General features: G+C 43.0%; 1 protein-coding gene across 3 annotated transcripts in view; it reads right to left on the bottom strand.

The window, feature by feature from the left end:
* Positions 1-16,837, bottom strand: part of LOC126547181 (golgin subfamily A member 2-like) — a 166,010-nt gene that overhangs the window by 59,704 nt on the left and 89,469 nt on the right. For all 3 annotated transcript variants that reach the window (XM_055062799.1, XM_050195060.3, XM_050195062.3), the window contains one exon: positions 12,418-12,636. In XM_055062799.1, the coding sequence (XP_054918774.1) occupies positions 12,418-12,636 (219 nt within the window). The remainder of the gene's footprint in view (positions 1-12,417; positions 12,637-16,837) is intronic.

Raw genomic sequence — 16,837 nt, 5'->3', positions numbered from 1 at the left:
TCGCCATTTCGTTGTATCAATTGCACTGTGGTCAACCCATTATTGTACACCTTCGTCTTCACCTCGTTGTCGGGATTCCACCTTCATGATCCCGGTCACTGTGCCATCGCTGACACGTCGTAGTCCCCATACATCCGTCGTCATGCGGTCATCATTATACCATAGTGATCATCTTAACATCGTCATCCCATTGGCATCACGTCGTCACACCATCGTCATCATACCACTGTCACTCCATTATCGTCATACCACTGTCGTCACTCCACCATTGTCATATCATGGTTGTCATGCAGTTGTCTCAAAATCATCATCATACCATGTTCGTCCCTCTGCCATTGTCACATGACCGTGGTCATAACATTTTCGCCACCCTTTGCGCACATTTGCGTCATTTATACCTTTCACAAATGCTTCGCAAGATATAGATAATCATCAGGGATAGTTTCTGCCCTAATTTTTTTTTTTTTTTGCTAACATGTCACTATTCAATGTGCACTCCAATGTGCATGCTTTCATCAGTTGGCTCCACTCACTCGCATCATTGAGCCTACACTGCATTTGGCTCCCTTCACTTCACTCACTCCTTTGTCCTTCCTTTCTTACATAAGAAGTTCTGCTCCTTTCCTATATGTAACCATAAGCCAGCCAAGTAAACTCTAATGAGACACAACTGTGTTTCCAAAAAGGGTGTACAAAAGACATCGCAGTTGGTTCACTTACACTCACCGACATAACACACATCGGCTCCATGTGCAGGAGCTAACAAAATTAATTTACTGCCCAAATCTTTTTTTGGGCAGTAAAACATAAGTACAAGCATGTGGCTTCTGCAGTCAGTGGGAGTCCAGGAAAATTAATAAACAACATGCAAGTATAGGCGAACTTGGCTGATAGGAACTTGCTTTGCTTCTCAGGTCTGGACCAATGCCAGATTTGCAAAGCAAGGCAAGTTCCTTTCAATACCAGACTTGCCAAAAGTTTTTTTTCACTGTTGACTTGGTCAACCGTAAAGGAAAAGAGAGAAAGAGCCAAAATGCACTTGGATAGCCTCCAAGGACCATGTTTGGGAGCCTGTCTTTACTGCCCATATATGGACGGCTAAGACTAGAGTGCCTCGATGCCCATGCCCCTGCTCAGAGTGCTGCCATTCTTTGAATGGGTCAATGCCGCCCCACCATTGTCGGAGCATCTGCGGTGTTTGCGCCCTCACCGTGCTTTGGTTAAACGCACAAGCTGCACCTGCTGCCTTGTCGCCCTTCTGATCAGTCGCAAGGTTTGCAAGATGGTTGGATGTTGTGTGCCACAGTGCACAAACCACTCTAGGAATGGCTCAAAGATGTTTTCTTTCTAAAAGGAGCATAATAGAAGACTCCTGTAGATGGTGAAGATCAAGCGTGACAAGTGGCAGCCAATGAATGCATTGCGTGTATGCAGCACGAGTGTTGGAAGTATTGTTGCTGTTTTCTATCGCTTTTTCTTTGTTAAGCCTGGTATTTTAGGGTTATTTTTGAAACGACGTGTAGATTACAAGTAACGTAGGGATGGATTAAATTATCACAAGTTATGTTTACGGTTTAAGCTGCACTTTGATGCCTCCTTACCGTCCACCTACCGCAACTGAACAGAAACGTGTGACGAACTCGGAATGCTGAATCGTTTCATCGCGTTCAAACAGTTTCCAAAAATTTGGCGTTGTTTTGGGGATCAGCTTGGAAAACGTACTTTCTTTTTTGCCAGCATAAGCTTTTATTTTTTCCTACACCAAGGTATGATTATAGACATTATTGCGTTATTACTAAGCGGTGAGCATTTGCTCCCAATAGTGTTTGTTGCTGAGCACCAAATCAAATTAGAAAACTCTATTTTGTGTTATTCAGTGTAATGATTTCCTACTTTCCCTGAGTAAACATTTCCGTGTCTACATTTTCATACACTGTCAGTTTCAAAGTGGAATTTGCGGCGCCAAAGAAATGTTTTGAACATTACAGAAGTACGGTCGTTTTTGCTGCGATTGGTAAAGGACATTTTTATGCTTGCCGCATTTTCGCTAGTATTTTCTAGAAATGGGAATTAGAGCCATATTTTAAATAGGCACTTAGTAACGGGGCACAACGACGAACATGTCCAGCAATTTTTCCACCTACAACAACTGCCTTTGAACCTGCATGCAGATTTTGATCACTTCAAGATTTTTGCAAAAGGCTAGTAAACCTTACGGCCCTCATGTCAGTAAATTTATGACTGGTGATCGATGGCTGTATTGGTCGATGGCAAGTAATGCTTGGTATATGCTACTTGCAACTGATCTTTAATGAAGCAAACGCTGACACTAGCAGTGCGCACATACACTGTGGCCCGACTGTTGGTACCCGCATCCATAGGGATGAGTAAACACCCATCAAGCCACAATCCTTTCGGAAAATGTATGTTTCCTCTATTCAAAGCATATAGCAGTGCTACATTACTTGACCACTTCATTAGTGCACTACACATCAAGCCCTTAAACTCCTAATATTTCACTAACATGCAGGCTCACTTTGAAGAAAGCAGCTTCGAGCCACAACATGCCGATGGGTGGAAGAAACTAAAGCAAACTGCTGCTCCAAGTGCCTTTCCTTTTAAAGGTAAGGTGTTATGTATTCACTTACATCATTTACAGCGATTCTGAATATCAGCTGATACCTGGCTTAATTTTAAAATGCTCAACAGGATGTTGAGTTGGGCGAAACGGATTTTCTTCACGGTAAGCATGGAAAAGACAAAACACTACCATTAGAAACTGGTAATTTAAAGATGTGGTACACCTAATGTGCAGCTGCCAACACAGCTTGAACTTTGATTCATTTCGATGAAGTACACTTTCCAGACAGCTGTAACTATCAACAGGATGATGGTCTTATGCACTTTATACTTTGATTTTCAGCTCTGGCATGCCGGAGAAAACCTTCAAAACAAAGAGCCAGACCTGATGTGCCACCTGCAGATTCAGAGATGACCATGGTGCAGCCGCAGCCTAGCACTTCCACAACTGTTGGTTTAACATCTGTGGCAGAGCAGTCTATGCACCCGCCATTAGACAACAGTAATAACATGCTTCAAGAACGAAACTGTGGGCATCAAACAGCCTCTGAAAATGACTCAGCGGAAACTGCACCAGTAACAGGAGATAATCGAGGTGCATCCTTTGCTTGGTCGAATAGTAGTGAATGCGAGCTCCATTCGGCTAGTACTTCATGCACTGAGCTGGAGAAACAGCTTGCAGATGTAAAAACCTACTTACAGCTCCAAGAAGTCCACAAAAAGGCCAACTGTAGTATCGAAGCTTTGAAACAGAAGGTTAATAACCTAGAAAACACTATAGGGAACTTCAAAAAGCGAGTACACATTTCTAAATGAGGACCAGCTGCGTGCACTCTCATGGAGAAACAATCAGGGCAGCACTTGGTCACCTCAGAGTATCGAGCAGGGGCTCCAGATAAAACTTTCTAGCGGAACATCTGGCTACAGAACTCTAAGACACTAGGCTGCAAATAGAGCAATAGAGCAATGCGGCATGAGCTAAGCCACAGAAATTCCTGCACAGTATGCTCCATTCCCCATCCTTGCCTTGAAGGGAAGGAGTTGTTCTTCAATGCATATGCAGTTCACGTGCAGAAGAACTTTGAGCGTCAGCTCTTGAACTCGCATGCTTCTGCATTAAGCGACTCAACTGCAGGTCAATAGCACTTGCCTTCAAAAGAGGTGAAAGCATAGCATGTGCATGCTGTGCGACAATATGACAAGGACAGAGAGCTGAAAGCTGCACCCAAGCTTTCTGAAGCACATGTGAGCATGGGGCATTTTACCAGTATGAAGGTGGGTATCGCATTGCCGTTCTTTCACGAAGCTCCCCCTACAATTCGCTACCTGATTAGGGAGTGAATTTTGGAGCCTTAAGCTGAAACCACAGCATGGTTTCTCGAGCTTATTTCAAATTGGTATATACTAATGCCTTGACGGCATCCATCAATAGCTCTGAGTCTTCAAGATGTGATGAAGCACCATGCCGCTGTCAGAACACTGCGTTTGGCCCTTGAACCAATTCAAGAAATGAACATGGGACACTCTTCGCAATGGAAGACATTACAGGCTATTGTGGTTATCAACTTGTGGTTATCATATGATAACCACAAGTTATGCTTCATCTGCAAGTCATTCTGTTGGAATCTGAAGGCTATAAGTTCCTTCTAACAAGCAGGATGTTGCAGGACTGCCTTGAAAACCTCCTTTAAGTCATTTGATTGAGGAAGCCGGTACTGGATGCATATGATATGAAATGTACTCTCAAGCTGGTGTGTGTTCGTCAGACACCAGCAACAACCAGCTACAATATTGGTAATTCAAAGTACATTGTTGACCTGCTATCGCAAGGCATGCATGAGTGCACAGAAAACGAGGTTCAAGAAAATGATGATGCCGAGATCCTATTCACTGAATCACTGGTCTGCAGAATGCAGCATGCTCTTCCACCTTGGCGGATTCCTTTTGAAGGGCATCATGAAAACAATTGAAAAGTGCAATTAATTTAAGGTAGCTGTGGTGTGCTTGAGCAACAGTGAGCATGCATATCTTACAGTACTAAAAGGATATGTCCAGGATGGTGCAAACCTGCATTACCCTAGTGCTGAGGTGATGAGCTTGTTGAAAGCATGCAAGGAATATTTTAAGAGAATTGTTGCTTGGACTGACAACTTAGTCAGGAAGAAGTCGCCTGTGCAGGCGGTGATTACATACTTGACCAAAATGTTGCGGTGCAACTTTGGAACTTGCTACAAACACAGGGAAGCGGTTCAGAAACTGCTAATTTCAAGCTACACCAGAATGAGGCTATGCATACACCTCCGTCAACTAGAAGCAAGACATGCTAATGGCCATTCCAGCAAGACATTGCTGAAGCCAACTTGTCATGAGAACAGAATTAGTTCCCCACATAGCTTGTGGCCACAGTACACCCACTTGTCACAGGCTGCGACTACATTCAGCAACATTTTAATAAACCTTGCAGAACAGCATGAAAGCTTCTATGTAAATTTGGGTGCTTGCCGCCCCCCTCCCGTGTTCATTAAAAAGAAAAGCTCTAAGAAAGCTAGCTTTTTAAGCACATCACACGACTCTGCATTCAAAAAAAAAAATCTTAAGTTTGGGTGACAAACACGTTTCACTCACGCCAATGAACTGGCCTCTAGATGCTTTTGACATTTTTGTACCCTTATGAAGAAAATTTTCCACTTCAAACCTCATTTCCAAGTGTCTTAGAAAATACAATAGGGCAGGGCTGACACACCATTTGGCATCAACTTGCAAGAGATTGCATAGGCCAATGTAAAAGAAATTAGTATCGCAGATAGCCCATTTCAAGGCAATCCGATCTCTCACTGCTCTCGGCTGAATCAGTGCTCTCATCAACAAGCCGTGTATTGGCAACCACGATCACCTTTTGTGCTCTGTCATAAAAGAACCAGAATTTTTTCACAACGGTGGTTCTTTTAAACGCAATCGGATGGGTTTTAATTGGAAGGGGGGGAATCGGATTACGGTGCAGTGAGTGCTTCCCTGCAATTAGGGCAATAAGGCTAGGTGATTGCTTATTTACAACTGTGCAGGACTGAAATTGCATATGCATATTTACATCCTAGCTGATTGGTACATGTGCATCAATTAGGAGATAGAGCAGTAAGCAAGCATAGAAGCAGGACCTGCCGGAGAAAGCCCCTAATTAGAACTGGGTCAGAAATATTCTGCTCCCTCTGTATTGCATTTCAGTTCATTTACTGTCCATATCTGCAGTACAACTGTCGTATCTGTGAGCGCAGTGCTTTACTTCTTTTTATTCCTGCTAATTTGTTTGCTTGTGCAGTTGCGTTGTTCGATGAAATCAAGACTGGTCAATTTTTACTGTGTGCTTCAATGTGCACTTCCAGAAGTCTAGGCAGAAATAATTGCAGACATAAAAACATATATACTGTGGCTTTAATGGTAGGCATATCATTACGTTGCTTTTCCATATTATACAGTCCCATGAAAAAGACCTTTTCACTATTGCTTTGTAAAAGACAGTACTTTTCAGCTCTCAGTTCCCTGAAGAAAGCTAACCTGTCATGCCTTCCAATAGTTAAGAAAACATGCCATGAACACACACAAAATTAAAAGTAAACTGTGATGCATGCAGCCTCTGGTGATCAAATGCAGCTATGTACCACATCACCACTAAGGCAGCTAGCAGTGCAGCGGCCTCACCAGCATTGAGGACGATTACCTTATGCGACAATGTTAGACGCTATACATCTAATCACTTGTTGTAATGCATGCCTGGAAATCTACAAACAGCGAGTTCCATAGATTATATTGCATTTACGATGACTAGCCCAGCACAAAACGCCTTTACAAGGAAATGGCTGCAAATCCGTGCGCTGGCAGTGCATACCTTGGCACGTGGGGACAATAATGGTGACCGCTGTAGCAGACAACATGGTTGTCTCCACCTTGAGTAGAGCGGAAGTGAGCGAGCACATCGAGGCACCCTAGCTACGACTACCTGAGTGCACTTCAGAGAAATGAGGTCCACTGAGGTCCTTACAAGTCTCACAGTTATCATACTGAAGACCAGTCAAAGTTTACAATACAGTCCACATACCGTATTTACCTGAAGCTAATGTGTACCTTTTTTTCCAGAGAAAATGGATCAGAAAATTACTCCAGCAGCTGCTGCATATGGCGTGGCCACGCAGGCCCTATGATGAAAGCGATCTGTGATGAGTATAGAGTCTAGGTGTGCCGCGGGCTCATAGTTTTATGGGTGCTATGTTCTGGCCGCTTAGGTCACGTTGAAGCAAGACGCAGCACAAACGTCAATTCACTCACTGCTGCTGCCGTACTTCCTCACTCCAGTGTTCTGACAGCGAGTTTCCACAGTCATTAAGTGAGATGTGTTCATGTTTGCTAGTGTGCGCATGCATACTTGTTAATTTAGTTAATAAGTGAATGTTTACAAGTTTATACAACGAATAAATCTACTGTCCTTACTTCGTATAGCTGTCTACTAATTTACTATCTCAATCGATGCTTTGCGTTCCAGGCGAAACTGCGACATTTTCTGATCGTGAACGTAGGGGGCATGCTATATATTTCTTTCGTAAATCGGCAACGTGTTACATTTAGATACGCTTTTATTTTCTTACTTTAATCTACAATACTAGGTGCGTGTTAGATTCAGGGATGAAATAGAAACAGGCAAAAATGGTGTCTATTTACATTTACAAAAGACATTAGGACTGCCTTCTCAACAAAATGTCTCAAAGATGCCTCAAGGTGAAGCATCAAAAAAGTAAACCTTTCAAGATGATTCAGTCTTGTGCTTGTCTGCACAAACCTATAGGCCAGCAACAAGAAAGTCACTGTGAATGTAAAAAACAAAACCCTCATCTTAGCACTCAAGGAGCTAAATGTAGTTGTGTAGTTGGCGTTAAGCAAGCTGAAGAAAGTTTGAAAAATATATGCTTTGTTCCGTGGCAAATAGAGCCTTATCAAGCTGGGTAGCATCCAAATGCTTCATGTATAGGTATGATAGCCACTGCGATGACAAAAAATTGCATGCCTGATCCTTCCTTGATCCATGCCTTATCTTCCTTTGCTGCATTTATGTAAGTACCTGTGATGATGCAAGCCCATATTAGCATTGTTTCCTAACCATTACTCATCTATTTTATTGTGTACACTTCATTTTTTTGGCATGTCCAGTGAATCTTGGCCACAATGAGGCACTGTGGTGCCTCGATCATAATGATACCAGCCCACCATGTTTGTGGCTGCACATGCACTTCTTCTGCAGGTGCTAGTGCCACTTTCCAGTATAGTTTCTGCTGCATAACCCTGCACACCCTGCAAAAAACTCATTTAGCGCCACTGCAATGAATGGGACTTGGCAATTATGTAAAGTCCTTGTCTGGTGCTGCGTTTAACATGAATAGTGCCAACATTGGGAAGTTATGCAGAACCCACAACCCTGCCAAATGAGCCCTACCGACGAGCAATGGTCGCAAGAATCCAAGCAGCGACTGCGCACATACAGTTCACGCGAGACACATTTCACAAGACGAGATCAGAGCTGTATTTTGTAAGAATTCATTTTTCGTTCTCTTCATTCTTCATTGTTGGCTCAGACGTCGCTGCTATATAGCCAGTATTAGCAACTTCACATGACAGATGGTAAGACAAGAATGAAATGAACTGTTACAAAATAGGCCCCAGGTGAAAATGTACAAATTCTTGGAGGCTTATACCTAGTTATCTCACTAGCTGCCTCTCTAACCTGAAATTTCTTGACGATGCTGACATCATTTAATGTTACATGTTACATTTAGATATCACACAAACTTTAGCACTATATCAGTTCGAAATCAACAAAGCGGTGCATGCCGCTGATATGATAAATGTAAATGTAAATGCGAAATGAATGAGTTGAGGACAAATATTTTAATGAAGCTTTGTCATTCAAGAACCTCGTTTACATTTTTGGACATATGCAACGGCCAGGGAAAACTCTCAATGATTCTGTCCTTCGTTTCAATGTATTGCACAGGAGCAGCAGTCACAGTCGTGGATTGTAATTGCACCGAAAGTATAGTCGCAACAGAGATCAAATATAAAAAGCAGTAGTTCTGCAAAATATACGTAAGAAATGCGAAGATACAATGGAATACACAAATGCAAAGATAAAGTTTGATAAAGGGCAAAAAAGGTATCACCGAATACAAAGTTCACTGCATGTATCCACATAACTTCACAACAATATATTTAAATATACGTAGAAGTCTCCAATAAATCTACATAATTAAGCAAAAGTCAACTGTATAGTACAGGGTGTCTCAGCTAACATTAGCCATGTCAGAATCATAGCTGTCCCTGTTTGACAGACCTGAAGAGCTGATGCAGCCGGTATTGTTACCCGAAGGTCCGGTGCGGTCACGAATCAGCTCAGCGTCTGCTCTTCGCAGGTTTTTTCACCCCGTGGGCAAGACCGGCATGCCTTGAACACCTTCTCCGCTGGTGTACCCCTCGTGACGTCACACAAAGAGGTTCGCTCGGCTGCTTGGTCAGGTGTAGGTTTCGTTCTTGCGCTTTTCTGCTTATTTAAAATTGTTTTTGAATTTGCGAAACAATTCTACTATCATACACGTGAAAGAGGGTCTCGGGAACTTAAATATTCCATTACCTTGACATGGTCAAAAAATCGTCAGAGTTGCCCTTTAAGCAACTAGGATTGCTTTTCTTTTAAGAGCTGCTGAATAATGTTTCCACAGTCCTGACATTGTGCGATCATGCTGATTTGGACGACGCGAATATCATGAAGTCAGTGTGATCAAAATGACATGATAGCGATGGCATCTCCTCTCGTTAGGCAACCTAATGATGATAGTGGCCATAAAAAAATCTGCACCTTCAGATTTTGGCTGAAAATTGTTTGGTTCCACATATAATACGAGGAGCAAATTTGACATGCTAGAATGTGGAAAAAAACAAATTTTTATTATACATGTGGGTTTCTATGGTAGTTAGATCAATCTTTTTTTATAGTCATCCGAAGACCTTAAGATCTGTGCTGCACAAACACGGTGTGACTCACAGTAATCGTGAACGTAACAATTGCAAAGCACAAGTCATATCATGTTGACACAGCATGGATCAAGCATCAAAGATTATAAAGAATAAAATGCATAGCTAATAAAGGTAATGAACAATGTGCTAGCACAAAACATAACGTCAGCGCAGGTGGTTCTGACGTGGCACTCCGCCGTGCCCACTCTAGGTGTTGCGTGTTCCTTATACACTATGTGTTAGGCAGCCACTGATCAAGTGAGAGCTTAAATAAGTATCCAAAATCAAGTTGCTGTTCAAAATATACATTCCCCATAGCAAATGAAAGATACATGATTTGTAGTAAACAATAACTGTCAAGTCAGCCTTAAAAAAATGTTAAATATACTTCCACTTAGTCCGTAACCTTGTTGGAACTACTGCACCTATCAGCATTGGTGACTATCCTCGAGTGATTTGAGGGGTTTAACATCCCAAAACAACAGCAAATCTAAGTCCACATGTGTTCTTGCATTTTGCCCCCATCGAAATATGGCAGCTGTGGTCAGGAATCAAAACCTGCGAACTTGTTCTCAGCAGCAGAATGTATATCCAATGAGTCACTGTGGGTGTGTGCCTGTCATTCCAATGCCTCATTGCTTCATGCAGATCTCCTACACTTTTATTTACATTAGGGCATGGAACAAAACCAGTTCCTAATGAAAGACTGCAGCTTCTGAAAAATCTTAACACAATTGATCAGCAGCTCACCATGCAATATCCAGTGGTGCCACTGACGAACAGAAATCTGGAGCAATTTTTGGAGCAGGAAAATGTTAACCTTGTAGCAGTTTGAAGCACCTAAATACAGATTTCAGAGCACTTTTGAGCAAATAAATGACAACTGCTGGACATGTAATAGGATATTTCAAACACTTAGAATTGACAAGCATTATTCCACAAAGTATTTGCTTGATGTAAAACAATGCTGCTCTGCCTCTAAATAGAAAAAACAAGGGGGAAGCCTAAATTTGAGTATCTCTTTAATTTAAATGAAGACAACAAACCTGTTCACACAGCTTGCTGTAATTAGTTTATTTCCAATTGAGTGAAGCTGCTCAAACGTTGACTTTTGCATCTTACAAATGTTTTATTGACAGCTGCCAGCTTAGCCATGTTTTCAGCAAGACTATAGAGCTAGCACCAGTCAGAAACACCTGGCCAGGCTTAATGTCACCAATGCTTTTCTGAGCTAGGCCAGCCTTGACGAGTCCTTGGTAACGCTCAAGCCTTGACACCAGGCAGTTTTAAGTGGTCTGCTTTTCCTCCTAAAGCTGAAGTTGCTGCTCAGCAACTGGCTGATTCACAACTGGTGCCAACCAATTATTTGAATAGCAACAATTCAGACAAGCTTGATTATTCGAATTATTTCGAGGCACCATCACTGGCACATAAATTTGATGTATAAGTATGACCAAAATTTCGGACACCTCAAGGCACACCATTCAATAATTCGAACTGCTGTGTTGGGTGGAAACAGAGATATTTTGGCTTTCATATGTTGCTGGCATCCCCGCGGCATGGTCATTGGCCATATTGCTGACACCTCCTTGAAACCGAAATTAGCGAAGCCTAGTTAATCCAGCACCGACCAGGGCCAGACCGTAGGACAAGTGAACCCCAGCAAGCCATTCACAAGTCCTGCGGTGTTGGTTCTGCACGTCCAACATTTGTTCATTCACATGTTAAATAGCGACACAGTCCAGGCGACTGCAAGTGTTTAAGTGGTGCCGATACCATTCTCGATGTCTGTGCCAACGAGAACAATGACTGCTGGTAAGAAGAAAAAAATATCACTGATGATTACGATACTCCCTCAAGTGAAATATGAGTGCAGCTCTATAAGTGTTTTCATTTCACAATATTTTGGCTGGCATGGACAATTGGTGTCGTGCAGCAAGTTGCAAAGGGAGTTAAGTGTGGCGCCATTTCCTCACTAATGTGGAGATTGTGAGAGCCTGTGCGTGGATTGCATGTGGGTGCGATTTACCGAAGCCACCGCCAACAAACCTCCCCAATGACGCGCACTATTCTGACACCATCTCATAGCCACTGTCGTCGCACTAGGCTTTTCTTTTCTCGCTTTTACCATACCCTCGCCACTTTCAGCCTCATGGCTCCATTGCACTCTCCCCTCCGCTTTCCTCCGCTTTCCTCCTCGTGCCTCATCTCTCCTCAATGCTTTTTTAATCGCCCGCTACGCGCCACATTCGCTTTCATCTTTCGGCGTGCTCCTTCGCTCGGTTACGCCGGGAACGTTGGTGCTCACTGCAGGAACGGGCACCTAAGAGCTGCACTCTAAAAGAAAAGAAAACATTCAGCTCTGATAGCGCGATCAACTTCTGGGCCGCGATCTTGTACCGATGCACTCTGTTTGACTCTATCTGCTGCCCTTTTTATCCATCGTTCACGGCGAACTGACACCACTGATATTTCACATGGAGCGCCGCTTTTATCACTGACAAAGCACAATAAGGAGTGGCACCAAATCATTAATTGGCGATGCATAGACAATATTAAGTTCCATTTATTAAGCCGCTTTAGTAATGCATGCCACACACGCCTGCAGAACACTGCTGCCACAAACATACTGCACAGTCGCTAATTTTGCCGCACTTCAGCGCAAAATCATGTTGTTTTTTTTATCAGGATGGCGCAGGAAATCTTGTTTGCCGCAATTTGGAACAGGAGTGGAAGCACTGACTATCACTCCACATGGAAACTATGCACCAGTAAAGAACGCACCAACTTGACAAAGACATCCTGCATCTCCTCCAGCTGGCGCTTCAGCTCTCGGTTCTGGGACAGCGCCCGGCTGGCAGCCACCTTTTCACTTTGGATTGTCTCCAGGAGCCGGCTGCTTTCTACATGGTCCTCCCGTAGCCGTTCCAGGGCTGCTGCAAGCTCCTCAGCCTGAGCCTCGCGCTCTGCCAACAAACCACTCAGCTGCTGGTTGTCACTGCTCTGTAAACATAGAGCACTGGTCAACGTCTCCATGTAGCGCAGGTCTGAGTTTAGAGCCATTTTCATTGCACCAAAATGTCCCAAAGTTCAAACTCGCAACATTTTACAAAGTTACAATTTTTTACGCTGGCTAAAAGTAACTGAATGAGACTTTCAACCTGAGGCATCTATGTTAGTCTGTGACAAGCTGGTGTAAGCAAAGTGTCAAACCATAATGGGAAACTGAACTGCTTCATTTTGCCGAACTGGAATTGAACTGAAATGTGTGTTGTCATTTTGAATCTGAACTGAAGAAAAACAATGAAGCCGGGGATACGAAAATATTTTGTATTGTTAGAATTTCGTTGTTGCGGGATTTTGTTATGGCGGGTTTTGACTGTAGCTTGTTATAAGCATGCATGTAAGTTGGCAAAATGCTGCCTTCGATGAGGACATTTGTAAATGGAAGTACATGAAAAATATGTGAGCTTGGAGCTCTCGAACTGCATTGAGGCCTTCGGCCTTTCACTAGCAATGATGTAACGCTTCTGGTGCACAGCCGATTATGCAGCAATTAATGATAGTTGTATGTAACAATGCAACTACAAAGGCCCAATTTCAACTGCCTTAATTCACAAGATGAAGTGTTCATCCGCATCACACTGTTCATGCGTGGAGTCAAAGATCTCTCGAGCTTTCATTATACTTAAAGGAGGATGCTTACAGGACACACCGCTCTTATTCAGACCAACGGGAAACAGCTCGTGTATCTATCCTCCTAGTTAGTCCTTCGTAAACAAAAGAACAAAATGTTGTGGAGTAAGACGGCTCCTTTAATCAGTGAGCCCCATGTAAATGCTGAGCATCATGACAAACAACCATAACCGCAGTGCTGTTGTGGTGAGAACAGCAGCAGGCTGCCTGCTACCTATAAGCGAGGTGAGGAGTTCGAAAACTAAATAAGTATAAATGTTGACTGATGCTGCACTGTCATATTTTTTTCCACTTGCTAATTAATTAGTCACACTGATTCCATTATTCACTGCCTCGCCCAACCACTTCGTATAGACCTCGACCACAGTATACCTCAGTAGTTCTCAGTATACTGAGAACAGGATGTACTTGCACTGTCACATTATACTGCTGGCAAGACATGTGGGCTGGCGGCAGCGAGCATTCCCGACTAAACCAGTGACTGAAAGACTGATTCAATAGATAGCGCATGATTCTCTGCCACCATCACTTTTTGACAATTTGCAGTGCTTCTGTCACCTCTGCTCACAATCTCTTCTCAGTGTGAACAGTACTGGCTTCTTGTGCTGCTGTTGCCAGAGTCAGATGCCTTGCACCAACAGGCCTGCTTTAATTGGTTACGATTGCAGAAGTTATCGGATAGCTACAGTGCAACTCCATATCAGAGTGCTTTGTTATTGCATTATCATTTGTGGCATGGAAAGCACCACTTATGGCGATGAATTTGAGCTTGAAACATGCCGTTTATGATGCTCTCTATGTCTAAAAAATTTTAAAACCCATAAATTTAAACATCCTTGAGAACTTTTCTCAGAAAAACTCCTACAAGGACATGCCGCACCAAAACATCAATGGAACAGCTTCATTTATTCCAATTTCTTTTTTCCAGACATAATATTCATTGTGTACTTGCTATTCTTATGCAATACAGCCAAAATAAATTGATTTTAATACTTTGCATCATCAACTGCGCATGATCAAGCATAAAATTGATGCAAAAATGCAACAATTTTCATCACTGCCTTAGTGGACATAAATATACACAAGAAGGTACATAGCAGAGCATGCAGCATCACCCATGAAGCCAGATTTTTCCAATTACGTTGCACCATTCACACTCAAATTTGCTCAGACATGGTGTCTGGCAGAGGGCCTTGCTTGGTACTATCAGAGTTCTTCCATGTTTTCTGGTCACGAAACTCCGCTGTCACACTATGGGAAAGGTTCATACGCTGCTCAAAGCTGTTGCGACACAGTGCCACTGTGCCTCAGAGGGCATTGTTCGTGTACCGAAACGTTTTCTTGGTGCGAGACGAGCCTATTGACATGGTGCATTTTGTGCATGTGCTGCGCTATTTTTTTAGTTCTGGACTATTCAGCCGAAGTGGCGGGGTTTCAGTTTATTTTCTTTAATAAGGAGGAGACATACATGATGCTGAACATGTGCTATGTGCTGCATGCCGGGGTGCCGTTCCGGTTTCAAGGGAATGACCGAAAAGTGTCGTTTTGTTTACCGAGTGACAAGGAGCAGTGCAAGAAATGAAAGCGGGCCATATCGCGGCAGGAAAGTGGTGGTTTTAACTTTGAATGCAAATATACACGTTTGTATACTTCGACACCTTGGACATCATCACTGCCTACAATTTTGATATAAACTGCGATATTGTGTCCCTGGAGCGTGAAAAGCCTTTGCTGAAGCCTAACACCGTCACAAGGATTTTTGAAGGCCTCCCAGCATATCTCATGAAACCCAAACGTCCCTTGCAAATGACCACATTAACCGTGGGGTACGATTGAAGAGCGCCAATTATTTTTTAAAAATTGTCTGAGTAAGAAAAAACTGCTGTATCAATGCTGTGACTACATGTTGATTTGCCATGTCTTATGAAATGCTTATGCTTTATGCTTTCTTGTGTATAGGAACAATTGATTAAGCATTCTGTATTGCGGTTCGTTTGCTGGTGTTTCCTTCGCCCCAATGTATATCTCCCATGCTTTGATGTTCTTTCTGTATGCTTCTTATATCAGTGCCATGCTTTTAACGAACTTCTTGCATTGTGAATGGTGGAGAACTTGCGACAGCACGGCTCTTTGTGTTGTCTGTATGTCATTTATTTTACATAATAAATAAATGACCGTGCTTGTATGAAGCTTTTGCACCAACACATTTTATTTTTTTCCTGATCAACTATAAAACTGTATTTTTCGACCATGACAAAACTATTAAGACCGGTGATTAGAATATTTTAACCTCTTGCAAATAGTTGTGCATTGTGAACCAAAATACCTAGTTTCCTCATTGTTTGTTGAAACCACGAGCAGCATGAATAAGTGCTGGGCTTACTGACACTTCTAAATGACTGCTTGGTAAGACAATTGCCTACATACAATGCAGTTTCAACTGTAAAGGTCTTAACACTTCTCATTCGCCATTATCCTATACAAAAAGCAGGACCGAATATTTAGTTGTGAGGTTTGTCTTACAGTTAATCCTACCTAAATCTCATTCAGAAATGGCACCACTTTTGCCGAGAAATCTGAAGTGCACAGAGCAGCTCAGTTTCCTATTCTTTGTCACCAAACAAAGTCATTACTGAGGAAGCAGCCCTTGCAATACAGTAAAGGCTAGTTAATTTGAATTCCGCGGGGATGCTATGAAAATATGAATGATACAAAATTCAAACTAATGAAAGTCGGAGAAAAAAATAGCTTGGTTAAGGCGCGTATATAGTCCGACATAGCGTAAGCGCGTGCGTGCACACACTACGTCACATTGGCGAAACAACGTCTATATTTCGAAGCACTGGTGCAGCCAACGTGACCAGACACGGCCAACACGGCCCGACATGTCCGAAGTCAAGACGGCTCTTGCTCCATCCGCGCGTTCATAGTGCCGACTGCGGCGACCCACAATGCATGGCGTACCCACGCCACTTTATCACATGCGTCTTCCCGCAGGCCGGCTGGATCCGAGAATAGATGCTCTGACGATCAGTGCTGCAAAGAATTGAGCGCACCATTCCCACTAATGTCGAATTTGGCAAATCGCACTGCTGCACACCGGGGCATCCAAATGCACTGTTCCATTCAATCACCATCGCCCCAGGGCAGCCTGGTGCGCACTGATGCGATTTGCCGAATTAGCCATAAGACAGAGCTCAAACGGCAGCTAGAAAAGGGGTTTGTGTTTGAGTTTCCGCGCAACAGCACTATCCTTTCTCATATATTCAAACTACAATCCGACACTATCATGTCTGTAGGTGGTAAGTCGAACTCTACGAATTTTATGATGCATCTTGCTTTGAGAAATTCAATTAGTTCAGTAACGCCTATGCGCCAGGTGACTGCATTGTTCGGAATCATTTTTCTCATATGCACAGCAAAGTCAACACTGGGCGTCGACACCGGATTTTCTGCAACACGGGGCCCTTAACGCTGTCGCATGAAAATTCATCTCGCAGGTAAAGGA

The sequence above is a fragment of the Dermacentor andersoni genome, chromosome 1, assembly GCF_023375885.2.
Source record: "Dermacentor andersoni chromosome 1, qqDerAnde1_hic_scaffold, whole genome shotgun sequence".
Taxonomy (NCBI): domain Eukaryota; kingdom Metazoa; phylum Arthropoda; class Arachnida; order Ixodida; family Ixodidae; genus Dermacentor; species Dermacentor andersoni.
This window is presented reverse-complemented; position numbering and strand designations above follow the sequence as displayed.